The sequence below is a fragment of the Polypterus senegalus genome, chromosome 4 (assembly GCF_016835505.1).
Source record: "Polypterus senegalus isolate Bchr_013 chromosome 4, ASM1683550v1, whole genome shotgun sequence".
Lineage (NCBI taxonomy): Eukaryota > Metazoa > Chordata > Cladistia > Polypteriformes > Polypteridae > Polypterus > Polypterus senegalus.
In genome coordinates this window covers 4,350,910-4,377,138 of record NC_053157.1, presented here as the reverse complement: position 1 = coordinate 4,377,138, position 26,229 = coordinate 4,350,910, and the positions used below count along the sequence as shown (strand labels likewise).

At 45.1% G+C, this 26,229-nt stretch overlaps 1 protein-coding gene across 10 annotated transcripts in view; it reads left to right on the top strand.

Moving 5' to 3' along the window:
* Positions 1 to 26,229, top strand: part of inpp4b (inositol polyphosphate-4-phosphatase type II B) — a 506,601-nt gene that overhangs the window by 370,040 nt on the left and 110,332 nt on the right. For all 10 annotated transcript variants that reach the window (XR_005633279.1, XR_005633278.1, XR_005633277.1 and 7 more), the window contains one exon: positions 12,412 to 12,584. Coding sequence is in view for 7 of the 10 variants with exons in the window: in XM_039750186.1 (XP_039606120.1) it covers positions 12,412 to 12,584 (173 nt within the window). In the remaining 3 variants the exon portion in view is untranslated. The remainder of the gene's footprint in view (positions 1 to 12,411; positions 12,585 to 26,229) is intronic.

The window sequence follows — 26,229 nt, the reverse complement described above, 5'->3', positions numbered from 1 at the left end:
GAAAAGAAAAGTATAATTAGGTGCCGGCAGCGTGCCAGTGAAAATGAATGTTATGTCTTCTAATCAGAGTTCCCACTGGAAACATGTAAAGTGAAAACAGTAAAGGTCCCAGTGCGGGACACCATATTTAACTTCTGAGTATAATGATGGAGTCCTATCAGCGCATTTCTCTATGTACTAGTAGTGATTTGATAAATTAGAACTAAACCAGGCAAGGACAGTGCCTGTGAGGCCAACGTCAGTTTTCCATAATGCAAAACAGCCTGGCACCTTGTTTGAAGCAAAGACACACCACGGGCACATTTCAGGTAACAATGACTAAGTAAGAAAAAGCCTTAAATTGAAATCCGCTTACTTGTAGTCTTAATATGGTGTAATAAAGACAACTGCAAATTGTCAAGGTTTGGAGTTTTTGGCCCCGTATACTGTAACAAAGGTACGGTCAAACTTTTCCAAAAGAAAACATCAGACAAACATGGATGGGTGGACAGACATTTTAAAGAGGTGGACCAGAAGTTAGGGACGTGGAATGCTGGGAAGGCGTGGTGGTGGATGGGTAGTGGACGTCATCAATGGGGGACCAGAGGAGAGAAAGGAATCCAGAAGTGTTGGTGTTCTGTTTGTCCGGGACGGATTATAGTGGCGGCTCTTCGTCCATTCAATGGGAAGAGAGAGACAGACAGGTTAGTAGACCCATCTTTGTCCCCTGGCACGACTTGTCGCAATGCGCGTCGGGTCCTTAAGCTGCTCCCCATGCGCTCGTGCGTGACAATGGACAAATATGGTCAGCGAAAGGACTGCTCAGTGTATGCGGCAAAAGAGATGAAAGGGCCATAGGTTATACGTATCTGCAGAAAAGTGTGGCAGATTTATTTTATTAAGTAGGTAACAAGATGGGGCATAAGCCGTAGGTGTGACAGATGTCAGAAAGTCGGTAACCAAGATGCTAGACAGACGTGTAATCGGTAAATAAATTATAAATTAAAATGATAGACAAGAAATCAATAACAAAAGCCAATGAACACTAAGCAAACTCCTGAAGGGTAACTCCTCCTAGATTGGTAACCGACTTTTATATGCCTTGACCACTGGGTTTGACTGAGTCGCGCCGATGACGCCACACGGTGCAACCCCTGGAGCCACGCCTCCAGCCAGCTACGCATCACAATGTCACAATGTCACTACATAATGGCGCAGTCTGTGAAAAATGAAATAGCGTCGCGGCAAACCAAAAACAGAACAATAAAAATGAACAAATGCCTAGAGACAATAATTTGCAAAACACACAGAGTGAGTCTCAAATGTTTAAAACATTCACAAATACTAAATAGCCCCAAAGCAAACTTTATTTGACGCTGAACAAGCGTGTTATGAGGCGTTTCAGGTTATTATGACTGAAATATGGATCAGGAGGTGAAGATCATGAAACAAAAATCATAGTCGAGAAAAAGCAGAGCTCAGAACCAAGAAAGATATGAGATTCCTCAGGGAAAACCGAAGGGCAGAACCAGAATCAAAAGATGGACAGGCCATGGCCTACATGTTCAGGGTAGAAGGTGTATCCACTGAGAGATAGCAGGTGTTGTGTCTGCTGCCATTTTTATATCATCAAACCAAGAAAACATCAATGCCATGTAGAAGTGGGAAGAAATTAAGTGGAAAAAAAGAAGAAGAAGAAGGAAGTTTTATTCGATGTTAATGTGTTACAAGACCTTTCAGATTATTATGAGCAAAATATGGACCAGGAGATGCAGATTGTGAAACAAAAAACGAAGTTGAGAACAAGCAGAGCTCAGAACCGAGAAAAATATGAGATCGATCAAAGAAAATCAAAGGGCAGAACCAGAATCAAAGTCAATGAGGAAAATGGCCTGCTTGTTTGGAAACTGAGTTGTAGTAGCAATTGAGAAGGGAATATCCACTGTGGGATAGCAGGTGTTGTGTCCGCTGCCATTTTTACATCATCAACACCAATGCCATGTAGAAGTGGGAAGAAATGAAGTAGGAACAAAGAGTAAGAAGAAGATTAGGACAACCTCTTAGGAATTAGGCAATGTAACAGACGCGGTTGTGTAATACTACACGGGTCGTTGAGTAGACATGTGAAAAGAGGAAGAAGAAGGAAGTTTTGTTCGATGCTAATGTGTTACAAGACCTTTCAGATTATTATGAGCAAAATATGGAGCAGGAGATGAATATCGTGAAACAATAACCGCAGAGCTCGGAACCAAGAAAAATATGAGATTGATCAAAGAAAACCAAAGGGCAGAACCAGAATCAAAGTCAATGAGGAAAGCGGGTAAGCCATGGCCTACTTGTTTAGAAACTGACTTGCAGTAGCAATTGAGAAAGGAATATCCACTGGGACAGCAGGTGTTGTGTCTGCTGCCTTTTCATCGAAATAAAACCTCGACTCCATGTAGAATTGGGAAACGATGAAGAAGACAACGACGGCCTCTTACAGCGTAAGCAGTGCAACAGACACGGTCACGTAACGCTACTCAGATCATTATGTAAACAAAGAAAAAAAAAGATGTTAAAACAAAGAAACTTACTGAAAACCAGTGGTGGGCCGTCAGGGCCTGCAAGGCCTTCTCTGCTGGCCTAAAAAAATATCTGAATCACAAACTGATGTTAATTATATTTTGTCCATGAATACTTATTAAATGATTCCAAATAGTCTGTCCGCTTCCTTTCATAGCTTTTCCGATTGTTGTGCTGCTTCCAGACATGTATTTTCGTATTAAAGCATTTAACCAATCACATTTCAGCCATCATTTGTTGCCAGGCAGAGTCAAAGTCAAAGAGGCCTTCACAATCCATTCTGCAGGCCCTCTAACACAAAATAAATGTCGATTAAACTATTGCTTCAACCAATCAGATTTTGAGTTGGTGTCAGTGGGGCCCTCTAGCAGGCGTACGGCAACGTCACCGTATTCAGACCCATTGATTGGATGGGATGGTAGCTATTTTGTCACCCCACAATGGCTGAAGGAGGAAAAGAAATAGATTTGGTGGCAGATTTACTTTCAAGGCCATTTTCAAGACGGACTTTTCAAGAAAAGCTGGACATAGTTAAGAAAGGTCGGACAACTCCGAAGCTAGCTAGCCTGTCACAACCAGGAAGAGGATTTGTCCGCCACTTTCAGGTTACCAACTACGAGCGGTACCCCTGGCCCTGGAGTGCTTGTTATTTGCCACTGATCGACATGATGTTTGGAGCCACACTGGCTTTGTAAATTTGACTTGCCTAACCAAGGCAGCAATGAGACATCACAGCACTGCCGGACACTTACAAGCAACGGTGCTTTCCAAAACTTTTGGAGTTTTCTAAAGCTGAATGAGCTAGAGCACAGAGAAACGGAGCTCCACAACGAAAAGGTGACGAAAAACAGAGAAATCTTCAAAAGACTGATAGACTGTGTCATTTTTTTGGGCAAACAGGAACTTTCATTTCGGGGACACGAAGAAAGCGTGGGATCTAATAACAGAGGGAACTATGTGGAGCTTCTTTCTCTCATTGCTGAGAGCAACACGGATTTACATTCCCACCTGTCCACCAATAAAGTGTTTAGTGGGACGTTGGGTAAAATACAAAACGACCTGATCACTGCTATTGCTGAAGTGATGGGAGATGAGATAAGAAGTGACGTTAAAAAAGCAGTGACGTTCATCTCTATTGTGGTGGATGAGACGACAGACGCGAGTAACGCAGCGCAGCTAGCACTGGTCCTGCGTTACGTAACGGGCACAGGTGTCAAGGAGCGATTTGTCAGATTTGAAGATGTCCCCAGTGGGAAGCGAGCCGATGACATTGCAGGTCTTATCATCAGATTTTTGTTGGAAAATGAATGTCTGGGTAAAGTTGTGGCACAGGGTTTTGATGGCGCAGCGGTCATGTCTTCTGGATTAAATGGGGTGCAGGTTAAAGGTTTGGCTTTCTTCATACACTGCTATGCACATCGGCTCAATTTAGTGCTGACTCAAGGGGCCTCAAAGCTTAAACAATGCAAGATCTTTTTTGGCCACCTCAATGGCCTTGCTGCATTTTTTTCTAGATCGCCTCGGCGCACGCAAATACTGGACGAAATCTGCCAGCAGTGTCTCCCTCGTGTGGCACCAACACAGTGGCAGTACACATCCAGGGTGGTCAATACGGTCTTTGAGAAGAGAGATGCTCTAAAGGAACTGTTTCATCACATTCTGGAGCATCATGACGAGTATGATGAGGACACAGTGCGCTGTGCTGATGGATTTAAAGCACGTCTGGATGATTTTGAGTTTTGTTTTTTGCTTCACACATTCAATGGCATTTCTGAGTATTCAGACGTGCTCTTTTCAATACTACAGGACAAAAAACTGGATGTGCAGCTTTGTCTGGCTGGGGTAATGGAGTTCTGTGACACCGTTGAGCGAGATAGAAGCCGATATGAGGAACTCCACGAGGCCACTGAACACACCGCAGGCACTCCGAGCGCACGAAGAGGTCAAGCACAAGATCCCCGCGCGCACTACCGCCAACTCCATGGCAGGATTCTGGACGATATTATTTGCCAGACACAGACCAGATTTCAAGACCACGAAAACCTGATGTTTGTCACACTCCTCGAGCCCCAGAAGTTTCGGGAATACAAGAAAAAATTTCCCGCATGCAGCCTTCTCCAGTTTAACACAAGAGCCACGGAGCGCTTTTTGATCTGTCTCGGCTAAAAACAGAACTGACTGTAATGTATGCCATGGATGATTTTGCAGGAGAATCTCCCACTGATCTCCTTCACTTCCTTCATCGGAAAAATCTGAATGAGAGCATGGGGTGGCTGTTCACATCGGTATATTTGGCGGTGAGCATTACTGTGTCCACTGCTTCTGTCGAGCGGACATTTTCAGTCCTAAAGCGAATTAAAACTTACGGCAGAAATACGACAGGGCAGGTTCGACTTTCAGCATCAGCTTCGATGGCGATAGAAAGGGACTTTTGATGGAACTGAAGTGCACGGATAATCTGTACGACAGAGTGATTGAACTGTTTTTGAGGAAAGAGAGGAGGATGGATTTTGTTTACAAATAATCCGAATTTTTGGTGAGTAAAATGTTGCAATTTTCCTAAATAATATTACAAGTTTATGAGTTATTATTGATGTTTTTTATGTGTGTCGCGGCTGTGGCTGCAGTAGAAAGGAACTTGTTCACCTCTGGTTTGTCTGTTCAATAAAGGCATTTATTGCGGCTACAGGAGTTATCTATCTGCGATGCAGCGGCTCTTTATACTGTATTTCTTCATATTAAGATGGTTTTTATAACCATAAATTAGTTTTTGAGGGGCGGGTTGATTCAGACGGAGCAGTACTGAAGGACTAGGTGTGAGATGCACGGTCCACCACTGCTGAAAACAAGTCAAAATGATCAACAAACTACAGTCATATGAAAAAGTTTGGGAACCCCTCTTAATTCTTTGGATTTTTGTTTCTCATTGGCTGAGCTTCCAAAGTAGCAACTTCCTTTTAATATCTGACATGTCTTATGGACACAGTAGGATTTCAGCAGTGACATTAAGTTTATTGGATTAACAGAAAATATGCAATGTGCATCATAAAAAAATTAGAGAGGTGGATAAATATGGGCACCCAACAGAGATATGACATCAATACTCAGTTGAGACTCTTTTTGCTCCTTTCAGCCTCCAGACGCTGTCCTCCTATAGCCTGTGATGAGTGTCTGGATTCTGGATGTTGGTATTTCTGACCTTCTTCATACAAAATCTCTCCAGTTCAGTTCAATTTGATGGACAGCCTGCTTCAAATCATCCCATAGATTGTCAATGATATTCAAGTCAGGGACTGTGACGGCCATTCCAGAACATTGGACTTCTCCCTCTGCATGAATGCCTTTGTAGATTTCCAACTGTGTTTTGGGTCATTGTCTTGTTGGAATATCCAACCCCTGCGTAACTTCAACTTTGTGACTGATGCTTGAACATTATCCTGAAGAATCTGTTGATATCGGGTTGAATTCATCCGACCCTTGACTTTAACAAGGGCCCCAGTCCCTGAAGTAGCCACACAGCCTCACAGCATGATGGGACCTCCACCAAATTTGACAGGAGGTAGCAGGTGTTTTTCTTGGAATGCCGTGTTCTTCTTCCGCCTTGCAAAGCGCTTTGTGTTCTGACCAAATAACTCAGTGTTTGTGTCTCATCAGTCCAAAGCACTTTATTCCAAAATGAATCTGGCTTGTCTAAATGAGCATTTGATACAACAAGTGACTCTGTTTGTGGCGTGAGTGCAGAAAGGGCTTCTTTCTCATCACCCTGCCATACAGATGTTCTTTGTGCAAATTGCACTGAATTGTAGAACGATGTACAGATACACCATCTGCAGCGAGATGTTCTTGCAGGTCTTTGGAGGTGATCTGTGGTTGTCTGTCTCCATTCTCACAATCCTGCTCATGTGCCGCTCCTGGATTTTTCTTGGCCTGCCAGACCTGCTGTGTTGGTTTAACAGCAACTGTGCCTGTGGCCTTCCATTTCCTGATTCCATTCCTTACAGTTGAAACTGACAGTTTAAACCTCTGAGATGGCTTTTTGTAGCCTTCCCCTAAACCAGGAGACTCAACAATCTTTGTTTTCAGATCTTTGAGAGTTGCTTTGAGGATCCCATGCTGTCTGTCACTCTTCAGAGGAGAGTCAAAGGGAAGGAAGCACAACTTGTGATTGACCACCTTAAATACCTTTGACCACTCGTGATTGGACACTCCGGTCTATGAAGTTCAAGACTTGACAAGCTCATCATACCAAGTAATCAGCATTGAGCAGTGACAGCCATTCAAATCAGCACAATGACAAGGGGAGCCACATTTGTGCACAGCCAGTTGTTCACATTTGATTTAATTTTATAGAACTAAATACTGCGTCACTAAAAATCTTTGTTCTGAAAACACCGCAGTACTCAGATGAGGAAATGACAGACACACAATTGTGATCTTTGTGTTGAAAGGAGAGTCAATTATTATGCAGGCTGAGAGGGGGTCCCAAACTTTATCATACGACTGTATTAAATCATAATCCTAAAACCCCTGAATGGTGTCAAATTACACAAACAAATCTAGTTTTTGTCGTGAGCAAAACAGAATGAAAATATAGACAAAAATGTACAGATTTTGCACACCACAACAGGAGGGGTGGACTTACTTTTTTTTTCACATACAAATTTGCGAAGTTAAAGAATGAACGACTTGCCACATTATGTTGTCTTTATCTGAAGATACCGTTTGAGTGGTCTTGATAGGTCCACATATGTTAAAAAAAAGAAAAAAAAAACACCACGAGGGGTGTCCTGACTTTTTCACACGTCTGCATGTAAGATCAAAGCGCCTCAGTCCCTTGTGCCCCCCTAAGCCCCCGCTGAGCCTTCTTTGACGTGACTCGGCTCCCACACACCCCCAACTCCTTGGCGGTGGGCTGAGCGCTCCGGACGTGATTTGACGCTCAATGTGCCAGCGGACGAGTGTTTTCTCGACTAATGGAGGATTAGTGCACTTTGCACAAGGGATTTCCAGGCGTCTCGGCGCTGCACTTTGGCCCCCATCTCTAGCCGCACTGTTAACCCCACTGATGTAGCGAGGGATTAATGTCTCCCCGAGGCCGCTCATGGCTCCTTTGATCTGTCAGAGCTGTCGTAATTGAATGTTTGCTAAGCTAAACGAGAGGAGCCGACACGGACGACTCATCCTGCCTTCCAGAAATGGAAGCCCGTTTTCATTTTATTGTATTTTTTTTTTGCTCCACATTTAAGTTTGACTCTTCAACCCAAAGTGATGCCAGCCCTCACCACCAGACAGTGGCACAGTGGAGTGCAGGTATTTACGGATGCATTTAGCAGGTCCAAAGCAGCTTTCAAGTGGCTGTGTTACCTTGCAGAGTTTTCCAGGTTGCTTCCATTTCTTCACTGGCACATAAAGCAGCTCAGTCAGGGGCAAGGTGGGGCAGAAACCAGTCCAGGGCAAGATGCCAGTCCATCACAGGGCCCACTTCTGCTTATACTCAGGTGGTACCCCTTTAGAGCTGAAAATGAACGCTTTTGAGGCGGAACCCTTTTAGACAAACTTAATGTTTGTGAAGAAACTTTTATTATTCCAACTGTAGAAAATGTCCTGTTGTAACCAGCTTAGTCCAGACCAGGGTCACGTTTGGGTGTGGAGCCCAGCCCAGCTAGCACAGTACACAAGGCAGGAGCAATCCCTGGACAGGAGGCCAGTCCAACGCAGGGCAACCACACACACACACAAAACACACACACACACACACACACGAGCCAATTTAGTGTTGCCAATTCACGGGACTCGCATGTCTTAGGATGTTTGGGATCCTCTGACTTCCTACATGGAGATCTTACACAATTTAACAAAAGAAAGCGCAGCAGAAATGAACGTTTTGTTTTTTTGTTACCTGTTTCCATTAAAATCACTCCCATAATGGCGGCACGGTGATGGAGTGGTAGCACTGCTGCCTCGCAGTAAGTAGACCTGGGTTCGCTACCCGGGTTCTCCCCGTGTCTGCGTGGGTTTCCTCCCACAGTCCAAAGACATGCAGGTTAGGTTCATTGGCAATCCTAAATTGTGCTTTGTGTGTGTGCCCTGCGGTGGGCTGGCGTCCTGCCCGAGGTTTGTTTCCTGCCTTGCACCCTGTGCTGGCTGGGGCTGGCTGGGATTGGCTACAGCAGACCCCCGTGACCTTGTAGTTAGGATATAGCGGGTTGGATAATGGATGGATGGATGGATTTTCAGTGTAAGGCTTCATTGAGGGTCTGCAGCCACACCACCTGCACTTCAGAAGAGATCATCCACCTTAAGCCAAGCATGTTTGGGCCCGGCAAGTACTTGGATGGGAGACCAACCAAGAAAAAGTTTGGGTTGCTGCTGGAAGTGGTGTCAGTGAGGCCAGCAGGGGGTGCATACCCAGTGGTCCGTATGTAGAGCCCAATGACGGGGACACTGTGCTGTTAAAATGGCACCGTCCTTTGGATGAAACGTAAAACTGAGGTCCTGACTCTTCATAATTCATTGGAATGGTGCGGCTATGACCTCACCAGTGCCTCGACGTAAAAGTCACCCGAGCTGTTCCTCGATATCTGAGGTTGGATAAAAACGGCAGCATTTTTGTGTGCCGCCTTCGTGTGTTTTGGTGCTTGACTTTCTGCATTTTCCTTTATGACTTTGATCTCTGAGGAGCGTTTAGGTCCCTGGGTGATTGTGTTTCTGAATTCCACATTTGACGTGCGTATTGTTTCTTGAGTTATGTCCTTCCTCCTGGTCTTCTAGTGATGGGCATTTCGATTCACTTTACTGATTCGATTCATTTCGAACCACCAGTTTAAATGAATTCATTTAATTGATTCATCTACAGTCTGGCATATAAGAGAAATCCGGGGCCCCTGACTGCATCACAATTCAATAATTTGTACATTATTTTGATATACAGCATATGTTTGTATGTATAGAAATATTGTTTATTAATTTAATTATAATTCATTACATATACATAGAATTAATTATATATAAATATTAGGGGGCTCTGCCCCCTGCTCACTTCGCTCGCCAGCCCCCATGCCTATGCTACACGGTAACGACTTCACGGTTCTGCCGCTTCCATATGATGAAGCGGATGTTCAATTTAAACAGAATGTTATTTTTATGGGAATTGTTACAAATGATAATAGAACTAACTATTTTGCATTATAGTGAGTAATTAACCACAGTAAAAAAGAGTAAAACGGAACAAATTGAGGTATTTGTGGAGTTATACATTTTCATTCTGTTTGGCTTTGAAATTAACCAGCAAATACTTTTTAAACTTACACTTTTACTGTATAAATTATCTTTTTGTCGATATCGCATTGAATTTTGATTTCATGTTTGGAGTTACCCGCGGTGGGCTGGCGCCCTGCCCAGGGTTTGTTTCCTGCCTTGCACCCTGTGTTGGCTGGGATTGGCTCCAGCAAACCCTGTGACCTTGTAGTTAGGATATAGTGGATTGGATAATGAATGGATGGACGGAGTTACATCATGACAATGCAATGTATAACTGTCCGTGAGTGAATTTTGTTTCTCTCTCTATTAAATAAACCGAAGTTTTCGAATGTTTGTCTCTGTGATTTGTTAATTATCGTAGCAAAAGCTTTTCTAACGGGAAACTGTTCACGTTTTAATACGAATGGCATATCAAGAGCTCCTTTGTTGTCTCCTGTTATCCCCTGAAGATGTACTGCATTGCCTTTCTTGGATACATCCTTCTTTCAACAGTAATTCGTGTGGTGGAAGACTGGACGGTGTTAACGGTTGTAGATATTCTTCTTGATATTGTAAGTTGGGCGAAGCAGTGGTACCACTGCTGCCTCGCAGTTAGGAGACCCGGGTTTGTATGTTCTCCCTGTGTCTGCGTGGGTTTCCTCCCACAGTCCATAGACATTTGTCTCTAGTGTGTGCCCTGTGGTGGGCTGGCGCCCTGCCCGAAGTTTGTTTCCTGCCTTGCACCCTGTGCTGGCTGGGATTGGCTCCAGCAGACCCCCGTGACCCTGTAGTTAGGATATAGCGGGTTGGATAATGGATGGATGGATGGATATTGTGAGCTGATGTTTTCATCTTCCACACCATCATTACCAACTGTTTCAGCAGATTCTATTCATACACACATTTAACCAATTTGCCGTGTGACTGATTGACAATTTTCTCATTAATGCATTTGACTTCATTGTTTCTTGATGCTAGGATTGCCCGTGTACTCATTTCTTCTGCTGATAACCCTTCGGGATGAAATTCTTCATTAAGATTTGGACATAATAAGTCTTCTTTTATTGGGAACTTAAAATGAGGAAAATGTAAAAATGTAATAAGAGCTGAGAGAGCAGGAACTGAGTGTGTCTGACAAAAGCATTCACACCAATGAGAGGTGAGAGGACTGCGGGCGTGGGCCGTTAACTGGAAATGGTTGAGAGGAGGGAGGGACTTGAAAAAAAATCTCTTGGCAAATAGTCTCATCTCGTCTCAAAATTTTCTTTTATAATAGAGAGATATGCTTATTTACATAAAATGAATAATATTTTTAACATGATAATTCATATGCCATTGTCCTGTTTTCAATACAGAAAGCATGATAGCACATTTAAGATGCATAATTAAAACAAGACATGTCATTACAGAATCACAAGTGAATGAGAATTGTTTCACGATTCGAGAACCGTTAGACTTCTTCAGCGGTGATTTATTTGCAAATCAAAAGAGCGAGAATCAGGCAGATTCTTGGGTAGTGACACCTCCGCGAATCAACTGAACGAAAATCGTTAGATGGATTCTCAGGCAGTGATTCACTTGCACATCAAATGAGCGAGACAAAGACTGATCCTTAGGCAGTAACTCATCGTTAGACTTATAGTGACTTCTTAATGGATTAACTGAACGAAAATTGTTAGACTTCTTGGGTAGTGATTCATTTGCAAATCCAGTGATCAAGACCCAGGCTGATTCTTGAGTAATGACTCCTTCGCAAATCAACTCAAAGAGAGTCGTCAGACTTCTTTGGAGCAGAGTTGTTCACGAATCAACTGAACGAGAGTCGTGAGACTTCTTTGGTACTGAGTTGTTCACGAATCAACTGAACGAGAGTCGTCAGACTGTTTTGCAGCTATTGACTCATTCACAAATTAGACTTCTTGGGTAGTGATTGACTTGCACATCCAATGAGCGAAACATAGACTGATCCTCAGGTGACGACTCATTGTTAGACTGATTGTCGGACTGTGACTTCTTCATGAATTAACTGAATGAGAATTATTAGATTTTTTCGGTAGTGATTTGTTTGCAAATCCAATGAGCGATAATCAGGCTGATTCTCGGTAGTGACTCCTTGATGAAACAAATGAATGAGAATTGTTAGACTGATCCTCCGCTATTGACTCATTCGCAGATTAGACTTCTTGGGTAGTGATTGGTTTGCAAATCCAATGTGTGTGAAATAGACTGATCCTCGGGTGACGGCTCATCGTTAGACTGATACTTGTTAATGGATTAACTGAACGAGAATTGTTAGACTTCTTCGGTAGTGATTTGTTTGTAAATCCAATGAGCGATAATCAGGTTGATTCTCGGTAGTGACTCCTTGATGAATCAAATGAATGAGAATCGTTACACTGATCCTCAGCTATTGACTCATTTGAAAGATTAGACTTCTTGGGTAGTGATTGGTTTGCGAATCCAATGTGTGTGCAACAGACTGATCCTCAGGTAGCGACTCATCGTTGGACTAATTTTTGAATAATAAGTTCACAAATCAGTTTGTCCTTTATATCCTTCAGGTTATTACATCCATTCATTCCGTGCCCTCCAGTCATTTGCTTCTTTTCTCTCCTTTTCTTCCCCCAGCCGACTGGCATGAACAGCTGTACCCGCTGGTGGTCACCCTAAAGGAGTGCATCCAAGAAGTTGTCGAGAGAGCCAAGAAGTCCATGGCGTTTGTTCTTCTTCAGGAATCTGCTTGCAACCTACCTCAAGGCCTCCTGCTCAAGCAGAGGAGGGACTTTGTCTTCAGCCAGGCGGTAAGTGCTCTGCTGCCCCTTCCTCTTGTGTGACAGAAAAATGTGACATTGTATTGTTAAGATAAAAAAGATAAAGAAACAAAAGACTTCTAAATCTTTCAGCCTGTCTGGAAACGGATGTTAAAAAGAAGGGCTTAATGGTGTAAGTTATGTACTGCCGGGGGAGCTTTAATGGCCTTTTACTGCTGCTGCTGATTTCCCACATGAAAAATAAGAAGTGCTGCTATGTCACCAAAAAAAATAAATGACACGGAAAGGTTGTAGACGCGAACGAGACGGCAGCAAACGTGATGGCAGCGGTCTTCGGAATGCCAGGTGCGCTTGTCGTGGTGTGTGTTGTATCGATCAGTACATAAAGAAATCTCCAGGTTTTAATTTCCAGATATCTTCTTTATTACAGCAAAACCTCCGTCTCTCACTCTCCTTCTAGGAACTCTCCTCCCATCCCTTTATATGTTATTAATTAATAACACAACATAACAGTGTGGACCGACCCACACCCTTTGCTGCAGTGGTACCCTAACCCTAACCCTATTTATTTATTATCGAGGGGGCTCACATGTCACCTTTGCTTTCATGTTCTCCATTAGGAGTGAGGATTTGGGGCTCTTTTTAATTTTGTGCTGTGTTGTACTTTCTGAGGAGGCTGAGGAAGTTTGGTATGTCGACTAAGATCCTCAGCAACTTTTACAGCTGCACTGTTGAGAGCATCTTGACCAGCTGCATCACCATGTGGTACGGAAACACCACTGCTATGGACCGCAAACTCCTGCAGAGAAGATCACTAGGACCCCAGTGCCCTCTCTGCAGAGCATCTACAACTGCAGAGTCTGCAGGAGAACTGCCTCGATCCTCAGGGACCCCCAACACGAACTGTTCACACTTCTACTTTCAGGCAGGAGGTATAGACGTATGAAATGCAGGACGTCAGGCTAAAGAACTCTTTCTTTACCAAGGCCATTACAATAAAATATAATACAATTTGTTTTTGTTTAGCCCAAAATCACACAAGAAGTGCCACAATGGCTTTAACAGACCCTGCCTCTTGACAGCCCCCCAGCCTTGACTCTCTAAGGCGAAAACTCCCAAAAAAAACCCTTGCAGGGAAAAAAATGGAAGAAACCTCTGGAAAGGCAGTTCAAAGAGAGACCCCTTTCCAGGTAGGTTGGGCGCGCAGTGGGTGTCAAAAAGAAAAAGGGGGTCAATACAATACAATACAATACAATACACAGAACAGAACAAATCCTCAATACAGTATAAAAATAAAAATTTTAGAAGTACGGAGCAGAATTTAACAGTTGATGATATCACGTAATGTGATTTGGATTTGTTTAGAGTCCTGGAGACCTCATCCATCAAGCTGCCTCCCCCATTTGGCCATTCCACAGCTGAAATAGCGCTAATCCGATGAAAGGACCCCTCTTTCCAACAATTCCTGCGATCCTCCATCAGGGATGACTTTACCTTAGGCAGGCAAAACAACTTGGCAGGTGGGCAGTGTGCACCAAATGCCACATTTGAGTACCAAGAAGAGAAATAGACTAGGTGAGGGTAGTAACAAATTAGAACAATCATATGACTTCTGTTTTGGTGCTAATGACTGACAACAGAGACACAATTGAAAACAGTAGAAAACAGAAGTAGAAGAACAGAGCGGCACAGAACTGTCTGCCTCACCTTGTGCCTTTTCACTGCAGTTTTGTGTCCGAGCAGCAAGACTAAATATGTCACACGCATTCATTAAAGATATTAGCCAGACTGTGGACAGTCAGGGTTCATAATAAACGCGTCTCACACCTTATATTGGTGACATACAGAGAGACAGTGACAGGCACGCACCAACTGCAGGCATCAACCCCGTGTGTGACAGAGAGCACAGTCTGAGGGGCGGTGAGGCTCATCGCTGCAACACCTGGCTTTTCTCCCCTTTATTTAAACAGGAAACGCACCAATTCAAAGATTTAGACTGTAAAAATGATCAAAATGATTGGAATCATACAGAAAACAAATTTATAGCACAGACCAGTGGACACATTCATTTTATGTTATCATTATTAGTATTTTTACTTGTCATGCCTCACCTGCCTCCCCTGACCACACGTCCCTGGTTTGGCCGGGTAGCCATTGCACTTGTTCCTTGCTCCGCACAGCACAGTACAACAAAGCACTACACAGTCCCTTCTTTCTTCCTTCTTGTCTTTCTTTCTTTTCTCCTCCGCCACTCCTCCTCCATAAGCTTCGTCCACCTCCTCCTGACTCTGGCCCTTGGAGTAGTGGCTGCTGACCACCTTTTATAAGGCACCCAAAAGGGCTCCAGCCAAGTCCAAGTGCCCTCTGGTGGTGGCCACGGACCCCAGCAGGGTGAAGCTTCCAAGCTCCAAACACATGGCCATACAGCAAGCCCTCTATTGTCCCAGTCTTCCGCTACAGGGGCGTCCCTGCCGGGCATGGGTTCCTGCCATCTGTCACACCAGCTTTACAAAGAGTTCTGGCTGTTCCAGACTTATTTAAGAGTTATGCAGGCCATGGTGCTCTTGGGAAGCTAGTGTGATAGTCGTGTTCTTGGTCACCTGTCTTACTATGACCCTTCTCTTGATGGCTTAGTTTGGCTGGGTGGCCAGCTTTAGAAAGAGTTGTGGTTGTTACAATCTTGTTTAAGAATTGTGAAGTCCGCTGTGCTCTTGGAAGTCTTCACTGCCTTCCCCAGATCCGGACCTGGACACAATCCCATCTCTTAAGCTCTGCAGACAATTCCTTGAACCTCCTGACTGTGGGACCCTCTTTAGAAAGCCGTGTGTCCAATCCACTGAACTGACCACAGATGGACCCGTAACAAGGTGGAGAGACATCTCAATAGAATGGAGTGTACCTGAGCCACCTTTGCCTTTGTACCTTGGCTTCTGCTATTTATAGACCACCGTGTTATCATTTCGAGAGTTGTGTGGCCTCTGGGTGCTTGCGTGCAGCCAGTTCAAACACAGTTGGCACAGTCGGTGACTTACTGAATTTCATCAATGGCGTCACCTGCACCTTGTCCATATAATAATAGATAGTTGCAGTAGTTTGTTTATAGTTTTGACAGTTCATTGACAGGGTGGAAAATGATCAGCGTTGCAGTAATTGCTATGCTCTTTGCATCAATAAAATATATGTGTTCCATTAAAATTTCAGTCTTTCTTGGTGAATTGTCACGTTTCCTTAAAAAGTGCAGCAAAAAAATATTTGGCGTCCGGGGGTGCATTAACCCCTCCAAGTATGTGGCAGTTTAAGGGTTAATACAGCAAAATGAAAAGACAACTGGCAAACGGCACAAAACGAAAGCAAAACTGATCGGGTGCTCCATCCATTTTGGGTGCCAGTTTGACATCTGATGCCACATTTCGGGACGGGTCGGATTTATAGGGTTTATACCGGAAGGGGCGGGGCCTTTTCTAGGCATCGGGTGTGGTCAGGTGTCTTCTTTGGGTGTATTTTCCTGGCTGTGGAGTAGGAAAGAGAAGCTGTTGTTCGCATCAGTGCCCCTTCTTATCCCAGAGGTGGAGTTGCTTACCTTGGCGGAGTCAGGTGGGTGGTCTCCAGGCGCACACGCGTGACACATGTCACAATCTGTGCCTGTCTTGACTACGTGTGCCATTCAGTGTTCTTGTCATCTCCTTCTTCTTCTTTTGCTTTCACAATAATTCCCCGAGTAGCTGAGTGTGCTCACAATGTCCGATTCCATCTCAGGAGGCATCTATTGGACTGGTGGCCATTTTGTGCTTGGTGTCCATCCCCTCCTTTTCACGATTCAAATTACAACCCGCCTTGACAGATGGCCGACTACCTGGTGCTGCAGCCAGACCCTTATAAGCCTATGAAAGCCTCAGTGCCAACACTCAGGCATTAATATTTTCTTCAGTTTGTTCAGCTTTCAGTTTTTGCAAGTCTGGATTTTCATTTTGTTGTAATTCTTATTCTTATTCTTCTTTCAGCTGCTCCTGTTAGGGGTCACTACAGCGGATCATCTTTTTCCATCTCTCCCTGTCCTTGTCATCTTGCTCTGTCACACCCATCACCTGCATGTCCTCTCTCACCACATCCATAAAGCTCCTCTTAGGCCTTCCTCTTCTCCTCTTGCCTGGCAGCTCTATCCTTCCTTCTCCCAATATACTCGGCAGCTCTCCTCTGCACATGTCCAAACCAACGTAATCTCGCCTCTCTGACTTTGTCTCTCAACCGTCCCACTTGAGCTGACCCTCTAATGTCTTCATCCTGTTCATCTTCATCACAACCAATGCAAATCTCAACATCTTTAGCTCTGCCACCTCCAGCTCTGTCTCCTGTGCCACCGTCTCCAGCCCATATAACATAGCTGGTCTCACCACCATCCTGTAGACCTTCCCTTTCACTCTTGTCTGTCACAGATCACTCCTGACATTCTTCTCCACCCTGCCTGCACTCTCTTCTTCACTTCCCTTCCACAATCCCCGTTACTCTGTACTGTTGATCCCAAGTATTTAAACTCATCCACCTTCACCAACTCTACTCCCTTCATCCTCACCGTTCCTCTGACCTCCATCTCATTCACACACATGTATTCTGTCTTGGTGATCCTCTGACCTTCATTCCTTGCCTCTCCTCTCATATTTCCTCCTCTCCAGGGTCTCATCAACCTGCTCCCTACTCTCACGACAGATCACAATGTCATCAGCAAACATCACAGTCCAGGAGGACTCCTGTCTAATCTCATCTCTCAGCCTGTCCATCACCATTGCAAATAAGAAAGGCCTCAGAGCCGATCCCTGATGTAATCCCACCTCCGTCACTCCTACCACAGACCTTGCCACTGTCACACTTCCCTCATACATATCCTGTACAACTCTTACGTACTTCTCTGCCACTCCCAACTTCCTCATTCAGTACCACAGCTCCTCTCAGTCAACCTGTCATTTTCTTTCTCCAGGTCCACAAAGACGCAATGCAACTCCTTCAGGCCTTCTCTCTACTTCTCCATCAACACCCTCAGAGCGAACATTTGCCTTTATGATGCTTAGATGTATTAAACTTGGCTTTGTTTTGGGTTTTCTGTTAGGGTTATCGGCTACTTGGTTAACTTTTTTGGCTTGTTGTTTTTTGATTCCTTTTGTTCCTGGCTGCTCTTTGAGATTTTATTGTCATAAACTTTTCAAACATATTAATGGGGCTCCGGTTATTTATTGTGGGCCAGGGGTTTTACAGTTACCGTCTCCCTGTTTCAGCCCAGATGTCATTTTTGGCCTGTTTTTAGGCCATGAAGCCTGCTTCTCCAGTTTAGGGCCAGCCTGGTTTTGCTTCTAGGGCCTGTCAGGTTATTTAATTTCATTTTTTTTTAGTGAGTCTGGCAAATCATAACAATAATCGGTGCACTTCAATCCTGGCACTCAATTCTGCCGCCTCAGCACTTTTCCAGCTTTCCCACAAGGCGCATTAAATCGGGCAATTGCCATAATAAGCCGAGGCCACGCTCGTGCTTTGTCTTTTTATTGTTTTCCCATCGACTCTTTTCTTTTGTGTCATCTGTAATGAATTTATTTTACACACAGCTAAGCACATAGTGCAAGCAAAAGACGAAGACAAATTGGCCCGCGTTCCCGTCTTGATGAAGATGGCTTTGTATTGCTGGTATCGCCAGAGAGAGGATGCAAGTGGATGTGACAAATGGCTCCCTGGTGTCATCTCACTTTGAATGTTATTCTTCTTGGGCACTGAATGTCATTGATAGAGCAGCAAGACGAGACATAATGACTGTCATTTGTCCGTATCGCCAGGATATGCAAAGCACCTCAGTGCCCACCACTAAAGGCCAGCGGTTCTACACACGGTCCCTGCGGAAAAGGCCGGAAAAAAAATTTGATAGCTCTCGACATCCCATTCATTTTCACATGAAGACGAGCTCCGTGTCCTATGGATGACGCCGACCACGTTGTCCACACTTTGAAATCTCCTGCCGTGGCACCCCACTTCTTACCTGTTAGTTTTTTAGATTAGTTTTGTCCTGCAATTTTGGGATATTAGGTCAGTCAGTCAGTCATTGTCCGATCAGCTATATCCTAATACAGGGTCGCGGGGGTCTGCTGGAGCCAACCCCAGCCAGCACAGGGTGCAAGGCAGGATACAAACCCCGGGCAGGGTGCCAGTCCACCACAGAGCAGGCATATTAGGTTTTGGTTTTCTAAGACTTACATAAAATATTTAATATCTTCTTTGACTACCATTTTGTTTTGGTCGCTGGATATTTCACTGTCACATCTGGTGATGTGTGACGTCATCGGGACTTCCTTTATAATATGGTGGTGCCACATCCTACTGTTCTGCCATGGCGGAAAGTTGATTGATTGATTGATTGTTACATACAATTTGTAAATGTCAGGGGAGAAAAAGCCAGAGGGTTCTGCAGAGTTGTAAGCCCACCAGCCTTTTTAAACCCAAACTTCTCTGTTAAAAACACAAACTGGCAAAATGGGTCAGCAGCAAAACTTGGTCACAATCACTTCTAGGAGAAATTGAAAATCAGACACTAAAACCAAAACGCTAAGCAAACTCGTAGTCATAATAAGAAGAATTCTTAAGCCGTAGATCAATCAGAAACACCGGTGCACTCAAATTTGATATCCACAACCTCGGATGCTAAAATCTCTATCCACAATCTCTGATTTCAAAAAATCTGTTGCCCCGTTTTATAAAGCATTGATTGATTTATTGCAGAATATCTCTCTATTATAATAATAAAATCTTGGGAAGAGAGACGAGACACAACTTTCTTAGTGTAGAGAGACACTTTCACGTCCCGCGAGATGAGGCTTTGTGCCAAGAGATTTAACCAACGCCCGGGGCCGGAAATAAAAGACAAAGAGTTGATGACAAGTAGAACGTCATAAAGAATTCAATAACGTTGGCGCGGTACACATGCAGAGCAGGTTAGAGATAATGGAAGTACGAAAATTACAAAGTGTCAAAAAAATGATAGTAAAGGTCGCATTAGCGCAAACAAACGGAAATTATTACTCGGTGAAATAACAGAACTGCAAAAAGAAATTGAATATATTGTTCGGATTTAAATTTTAAGTCAGAGACTTGTAGATCGTCTAATTTGTGTTGCCAGCGAGAAATAAAAGTTTGCAAAAACACTGGTGCAGTATGACGAAGTCCTAACATGAGATTCTTTCAAGTCACGCCCTACTTACAACTGTTTTCAAACAAGACCACCGTCATCTAACCTCTCATTCGTGTGAATGCTTTTGTCAGACACAATTCCTGCGCTCTCAGCTCTTACAAATTTTATCAGGACAATAATTTTATACGTTCTAGATGACACGAGAGGAAAGAGTATGGACAAACATTCGAGAAAGTCGTTTTATTTATTAGAGAGAAAGAAACGATAGTCACTCCCGGGCAGTTATACGTTGCGTTGTCATGATGAAAGTCCAAACATGGAATCAAAATTCAATGCGACCCCAGGTGTGGTTAAATCTCTTTCTCGCGTGACGTATAACATTGCTCACGTTGTGAAGGCGGGGGGCTGAACGCACGCTGAGGAGTTGCAGTCGGATCAGTTGCTGTCTTGCTGCCGAGCTGCATGTTCTGCATGTCGCGCTGCGTGTCGATCATTTAAAAGCCTGTACAGCAGCTGTCCTTTTGTCTCACTGCCTTGTCTCGCGGGACGTCAAAGTGTCTTCACTTCTCGTCTCCCTCCCAAGACTTTTTTTTTTTTATAATAGAGAGATATATATCTTCATACGGGGCAGCATGGTGGCACAGTGGATAGCACTGATGTCTGTCCTGGGTTCGCTTCCCAGGTCCTCCATGTGTGGAGTTTGCATGTTCTCCCCGTGTCTGCGTGGGTTTAAGACATGCAGGTTAGGTGGATTGGCGATCCTAAATTGTCCTTGGTGTGTGCTTGGTGTGTGTGTGCGCCCTGTGGTGGGCTGGTGCCCTACCCGATATTTGTTTCCTACCTTGTGCCCTGTGTTGGCTGGTTTTGGCTCCAGCAGACCCCCGTGACCCTGTAGTTAGGATATAGCGGGTTGGATAATGGATGGATGGATATCTCCATACACTGTATGCACAAAAGTACTGGGAGGCACACCTCTTAATGACTGAACTCTGTGTCAGTCAGACCCCTTGCCACAGGGGTATCAAGTCAAGCCCCTCGCCATGCAGTCTCCCTTGGCAAACATTTGTGAAACCAAAATGGGTTCTGAAGAGCTCAGTGACTTCAAGCCTGCTACTGTGACAGGACGCCACCTCTGCAATAAAACGGTTCATGAAATTTCACCCCTGCTGGATATTCCAAGTGGTGTCATTGGAAAGTTGGAGCGTTTAGGAACAACAGCAACTTGGCCTCGAAGATGAAGACCACATAAAGTCACAGAGCGGCTGCTAAAGTGCACGATATGTAAAAGTCGCCGACGCTCTGCTGATTACACAGCTAAAGAGTTCTGAACCTCCACTGGCATTCATGTGAGCACAAAAACTGGAGCTTCGTGGATTGGGTTTCCATGGCCGAGCAGCTGCAAGTCCAATGCTAAGCCCACCATCACTGGACTGTGGGGTGTTCTATGGAGTGCGCTTCTCTATTTGGCACTCCAGTCTGGGTTTGGTGGATGCTGGGAGAATGTTACCCGCCTGACTGCATTATGCCAACTGTGAAGTTTGATGGAGGAGAGGTAACGATGGTGTGGGGGGCTGTTTCTCAGGGTTTGGGCTCGGCCCCTTACTTCCAGTGAAGGGCAATCTTAATGTTTCAGCACACCAAGACATTTTGGACAACGCTTTGTGGAGACAGTTTGGCGAAGGCCCTTTTCTATTCCAGCCTGTCTGTGCCCCACTGCACAAAGCAAGGTCCATAAAGATGTGGTGGGATGAGTTTGGCGTGGAAGAACTTGAGTGCCCGCACAGAGAGCTGTGACCTCAGCCCCACTGAACACCTTTGGGATGAACTTCTCGTCCAACATCAGTGCCTGACCTCATAAACGCTCTACAGAATGGAGGGGCACAAATTCACACAGCAACACTCCAACATCCATGAAAAGGGGGCACCAACTCCATATTAAAGTCTATGGATTTGACTGCAATGTCATTAAAGTCCGTGTTGGTGTGATGGTTAGGCGTCCCAATACTTTTGTCCATATCGTGTGAGTGTGAGGTCAGAGTCAGTCAGTCCGTTAGGCCACATAGGCAGCCCTGTCATGTGAGGGGCACCATTTATGAAAGTTTGCGCCCTCTAGACACCGAGGGGAAATGGTCTTCAAACTCTGATGATACCGAGTGGGCACTGTTACCCGCTGAGTACCGTTTACGAAATGCACATGCATACACTCCTTAACGCCCGCAGTGTATGCTCCAAGGGGCACTGTGTGTGCTACTGAAGGGCAGGTCAATGCAGTCTGATAATACAGACTACTCGGTATGCACAACGAGGGGTGACGTCAATCCACCCCACCCTGGGAATCCAAATGGGCTTTGCCCGGCGCTGTGTCAGGCATCTTGTGATTGAGAAGCACAGTGGAGCAGTAGATGGCACTGCTGGCTTGGCATCTTGCTGGCTCTTGCTTTCTGTGTAGAGTTGGCATGTTCCTCTCACTTGGATGGTTTTCCTTCAGGTCCTTCCCTTTTCCTCCGAGACCCCCAGAGACGCCCAGGTTCAGCTAATTATCCACCGTGTCAGCTCCTCGATGGACTTGAGGCTTTCTGGTGGCTTTTTTCCATGCCCTCACACTCAAAGCCTTCCATGCTGATTTGAATTCAATGGCATTTTAATGGGCCATTGTGTGCTGAATGTGGAGTGAGGAGACAATGAATGAATGAATGAATCCAAGGTTGAGTGTGTATTCAAAATCACGCATGCAGGAAAGCCGAGTGCGTCTCTGTCTCTCATTTTCTCTGACATATGAAACCTTTCCAAGCTAATTTCCTACATGAATGAAGGCCGACTTCCTCACACAGAGAAGGGAGAAGCGTAGGCAGTTCTTGTCGTCAAGGTCGCTCTCGCTCAATCGGCCCATTTTGGAAATAAAAGACGCTTCAGATTGCTCTTTGCAGCCTGCGAGGGTCCCAGGTTCACCCAGAGTTCTGTCCCTGACCTTAGCTTGTTCATCATTTGACTGTCTATTGTGTCCTTATTTATGAGGCCTTTTGTTATTCAATTTATTTTTTGTATCCTTATTTTCGAGAGGTTTACTTACCTTGGCAGTGACATTCACATCTCTGGTGACTCTTCCTATGAAGTCAGTAGACGGATTGGGAGATCATGGGGGGTCATGAGGTCACTGTAAAGGGGTGTGTGGCACTCCCGTTATCTCTGCAAAAGGACGAAGCGCCAAGTCTTTGGAGTCCTGGTGCTCCCTCTTTGTAAGACATGGACGCTATCCAGTGAGCTGAGATGAAGACTGGACTCCTTCGGTGTCTCTTCAGAGAATCCTTTGGTCCCGCTCGTTTGACTTTGTTTTGCTCATGGAGTCTCAAATGAGGCACATGACCTGCATTGTGAGGGAGCGTCAGTTACGGCACTACGGCCATGTGGTGCGATTACCCGAGGGTGACCCGGCTTATTGTTAAGGATCTGGGTAGATGGACCAGGCCAAGAGGACGCCCACATAACACCTGGCTGTGGCAGATAGAGGGTCATTTCTGGAGGGTGGGACTGGACCATGTGTCTGCCTGAGGGGTTGCCAACCAGGATCCCGAGTTATTGCGTCATGTGGTGGGTACGGCGATGTGCTGTGCCAGTACAGGCTCCCCGAATTCACTTGACTTGATCCTTATTTTAACTTCTCGTAATGTCATTGGCATTTATTTTGCTTTTCTGTTCTGTGAGTTCTGTTCATGATGCACTTTGTCTGTTTTAATGTTGAGCCCAAGGGGGTGGGACCCCCTGTTTCTGCAGATATGAGGAACTTTAATCTTATTAAAGAAAGAAACATCCCCTAATAGGACAAATCAGCTATCAGACAGGAGAAAAGCTGTTCATGGTATCTTTTAATTACTCCTCTGCAAAATGCCTTGGAGGAGGGAGCGTGTGACGATGCGGGTTCGCTGCAAACTCCCATCGTCTGTCTGGAAGCCCTTGAACCCAACACCGTCGGTAATGTCACTGATGAGCTCGGCTGTGAGGCACAACAAATGGAGTAAGGGGATGGTGTAAAAAAGTGCCAAATGCTTTTATTAAAAACCAACAACAAAAAGAAACAGTGTTCAAATAAATAAAGTGCAGTGCCTCCAAAGTCATTAAATAAATAATCCATTAAAGCTGGTGTTATTGTGGAGGTTAAAAATCCAATAAATAGAAAAAACAACAAGGTTAAAACAATGCTGGAAGCAGTCTCTTAAAAACAACACAAAGCCTGGTGCCTTCTTTTACCTGGCGGCTCTCCTGCTTCTCCCATCTGGGCCACGCAACAGGAGAGCCGCCCTTTCTGTAGCTGGCCATCTCTCCACACGACTGATCTGGAGGCTCCCCGATCCCTGGCTTCAGTTCCGCTCTCCTGATCGAGACTTGGCTTTAAACCCAACGGCCAGGACGCTCACGCTGGGGCTTCCACATCCAAGCCTCCTGACTCCCGCTGCCTTCTTGGCCTTACGTGGCCAGCCACCCTTCTTCTCCGGTCACTCCAGCTCCTTGATCGCTCAGCTTGAGCGACCGCTTCCTTCTGCTTCACCGAGTGTCGGCCAAACACCCCTGCTAGGGCTCGCTGTCCAGCTGCCTGCCTCACTCAGTCGCTCTCTCGCTCGCACACTCACTCACTCTGTCTCACACTGGCGCTCTCTCTCTCACTCACTCACTCACTCACTCACTCACTCACTCACTCTCTCTCTCTCTCTCTTCGCTGCTTTTTTTCCTACAGCCTCCGTTCTTCTTTCTCTTTCCTTTTTTCTTCTTCCTTCTTTCTCCCTCCCAAACTGCAATGCGCTTCTATTTATGAAGAGGACGTGGCAGCTGTGGCAATCAGCAGCTCCTGGGAACAATTACGGATGTGGACCGTTTCTCACCTGTGGACTTAGGTGAGAAACAGCCAAACCATGAATTCCCTAGAACTGCTTCAGCCACTCAACCACCAGACCCCCTCGCTAAGCTGCAAGCACGGCGATTATTTATGTAAGACGTGAGCTGTGGACCCGCTATACCACAGAGCGTTCATCAAAAGTCTTCAGCCCCCTTTACTTCCCGTACAGTTTGTTGTATTGTAGATTTCATTTTTAAATGGACAAGTTTACCATTTTTACCCATCAATCTACACTCAGTAACCCATGATGACAACGTGTAACCAGAAAGGATTTCAGATGTATTAACTCTTTGAGGGCTGAATATTTTTTCCAAAAAACATGAGTTTATGAAAAGCAATGGTTTCACACAGAAATCAACATAAAACGTCTGTTGCTGCATACTGTGGCTGCCAGTTTTCCAAGAATGTGCAGCAGGCTTGCTGCCAGGCTGTCTTTACTGTGCATTGCAATCTGGTTTCTACCTCTTATCATTGTTAAGTGGCAGTCCTCCCAGGCGAACAGTGCCGTAGGCGTGTCTGCTACATGAACCTGTTCAGCACCACAATTAGCTGGGGACCAGTCAGCTGAAGCTGGAACCTCACATTTGTTTTTGATCACTTGTATCAAAATTGGAGTCCGACAAGTCATAGTCCAGTTCAGAGATAACAGGCAAAATGTCGTCCACAGAGAATTTTGTTTTATGCATTTGCTTTGATCTCTCACCATTATGTCAGTGCCATTTTAGCCATTGTTTGCGCCTTACTACTCAGGTGAGCGCAGGAAATCTCGTTCAAACCAATGATGCTAACTTTCCTACTAGCAAGGAGAGTCCAACTAAAACATGATGGTTGGTTTTTTCACAGTTTACAGTCGATTACCATCGTTAACTCCTCCTTTTGACAAAAGTCAATATCAGCCCTGAAAGAGTTAAAAACAGAAAGCTCTCATTCCTAGAAGTATTCAGATCCTTACTTGTGCTGCTCAAAATACCTGAAGGTGTGGGACCACCAGAGAAGGAGCTCTGAGATCAGCATTCGCAGACATGGCACTTAGTGAGCTGTTTGGTGGCGTCTCCCAGCTGCTTTACCCCTTTGCCTGACCCTCACTGCCTCAGAGCCCACTTTCCGCCAGCTCTGTGAGTCTCACTGGTGGCCACCCACCCAGGGCAGATGGACCCTTAGCAGCCTGGAGAGAGGTCCCAGCTGCTCTGACGTGGCACTCACCGAGCTGCTTTTATGCCAGAGTCTCCTCCTCAGACCGAGCTTGTTCCTTTCAGCTTTAGATGCCAGTGCGCTGCCCTATTACTTCCGTGGCACACCTGGGTAGTTCTCATGTTGCACCACTGTGCCGTGGCACACTGATTGAAAAGCGCTGTAACTTTGTGCTTTATTTATTTCTTGGATTCCAACTCCACCACTGTTTTTTTTATGGAAGTATTAATAATTGTATTTCTTTACATGTATATAGGATTTTTCTCACCACTCAAGGCGCTTCAGTGAGTGGGGTTCCACTTTAGTCACCACTACTGTGAAGCACCCACCTGGATGATGTGACGGCAGCCATTATTGTGCCAGTGTGCTCACCACACATGAGTTCTTAAGTGATTGGTGTGTCATGACTGACATCACAGGGCGATCCGTGACTG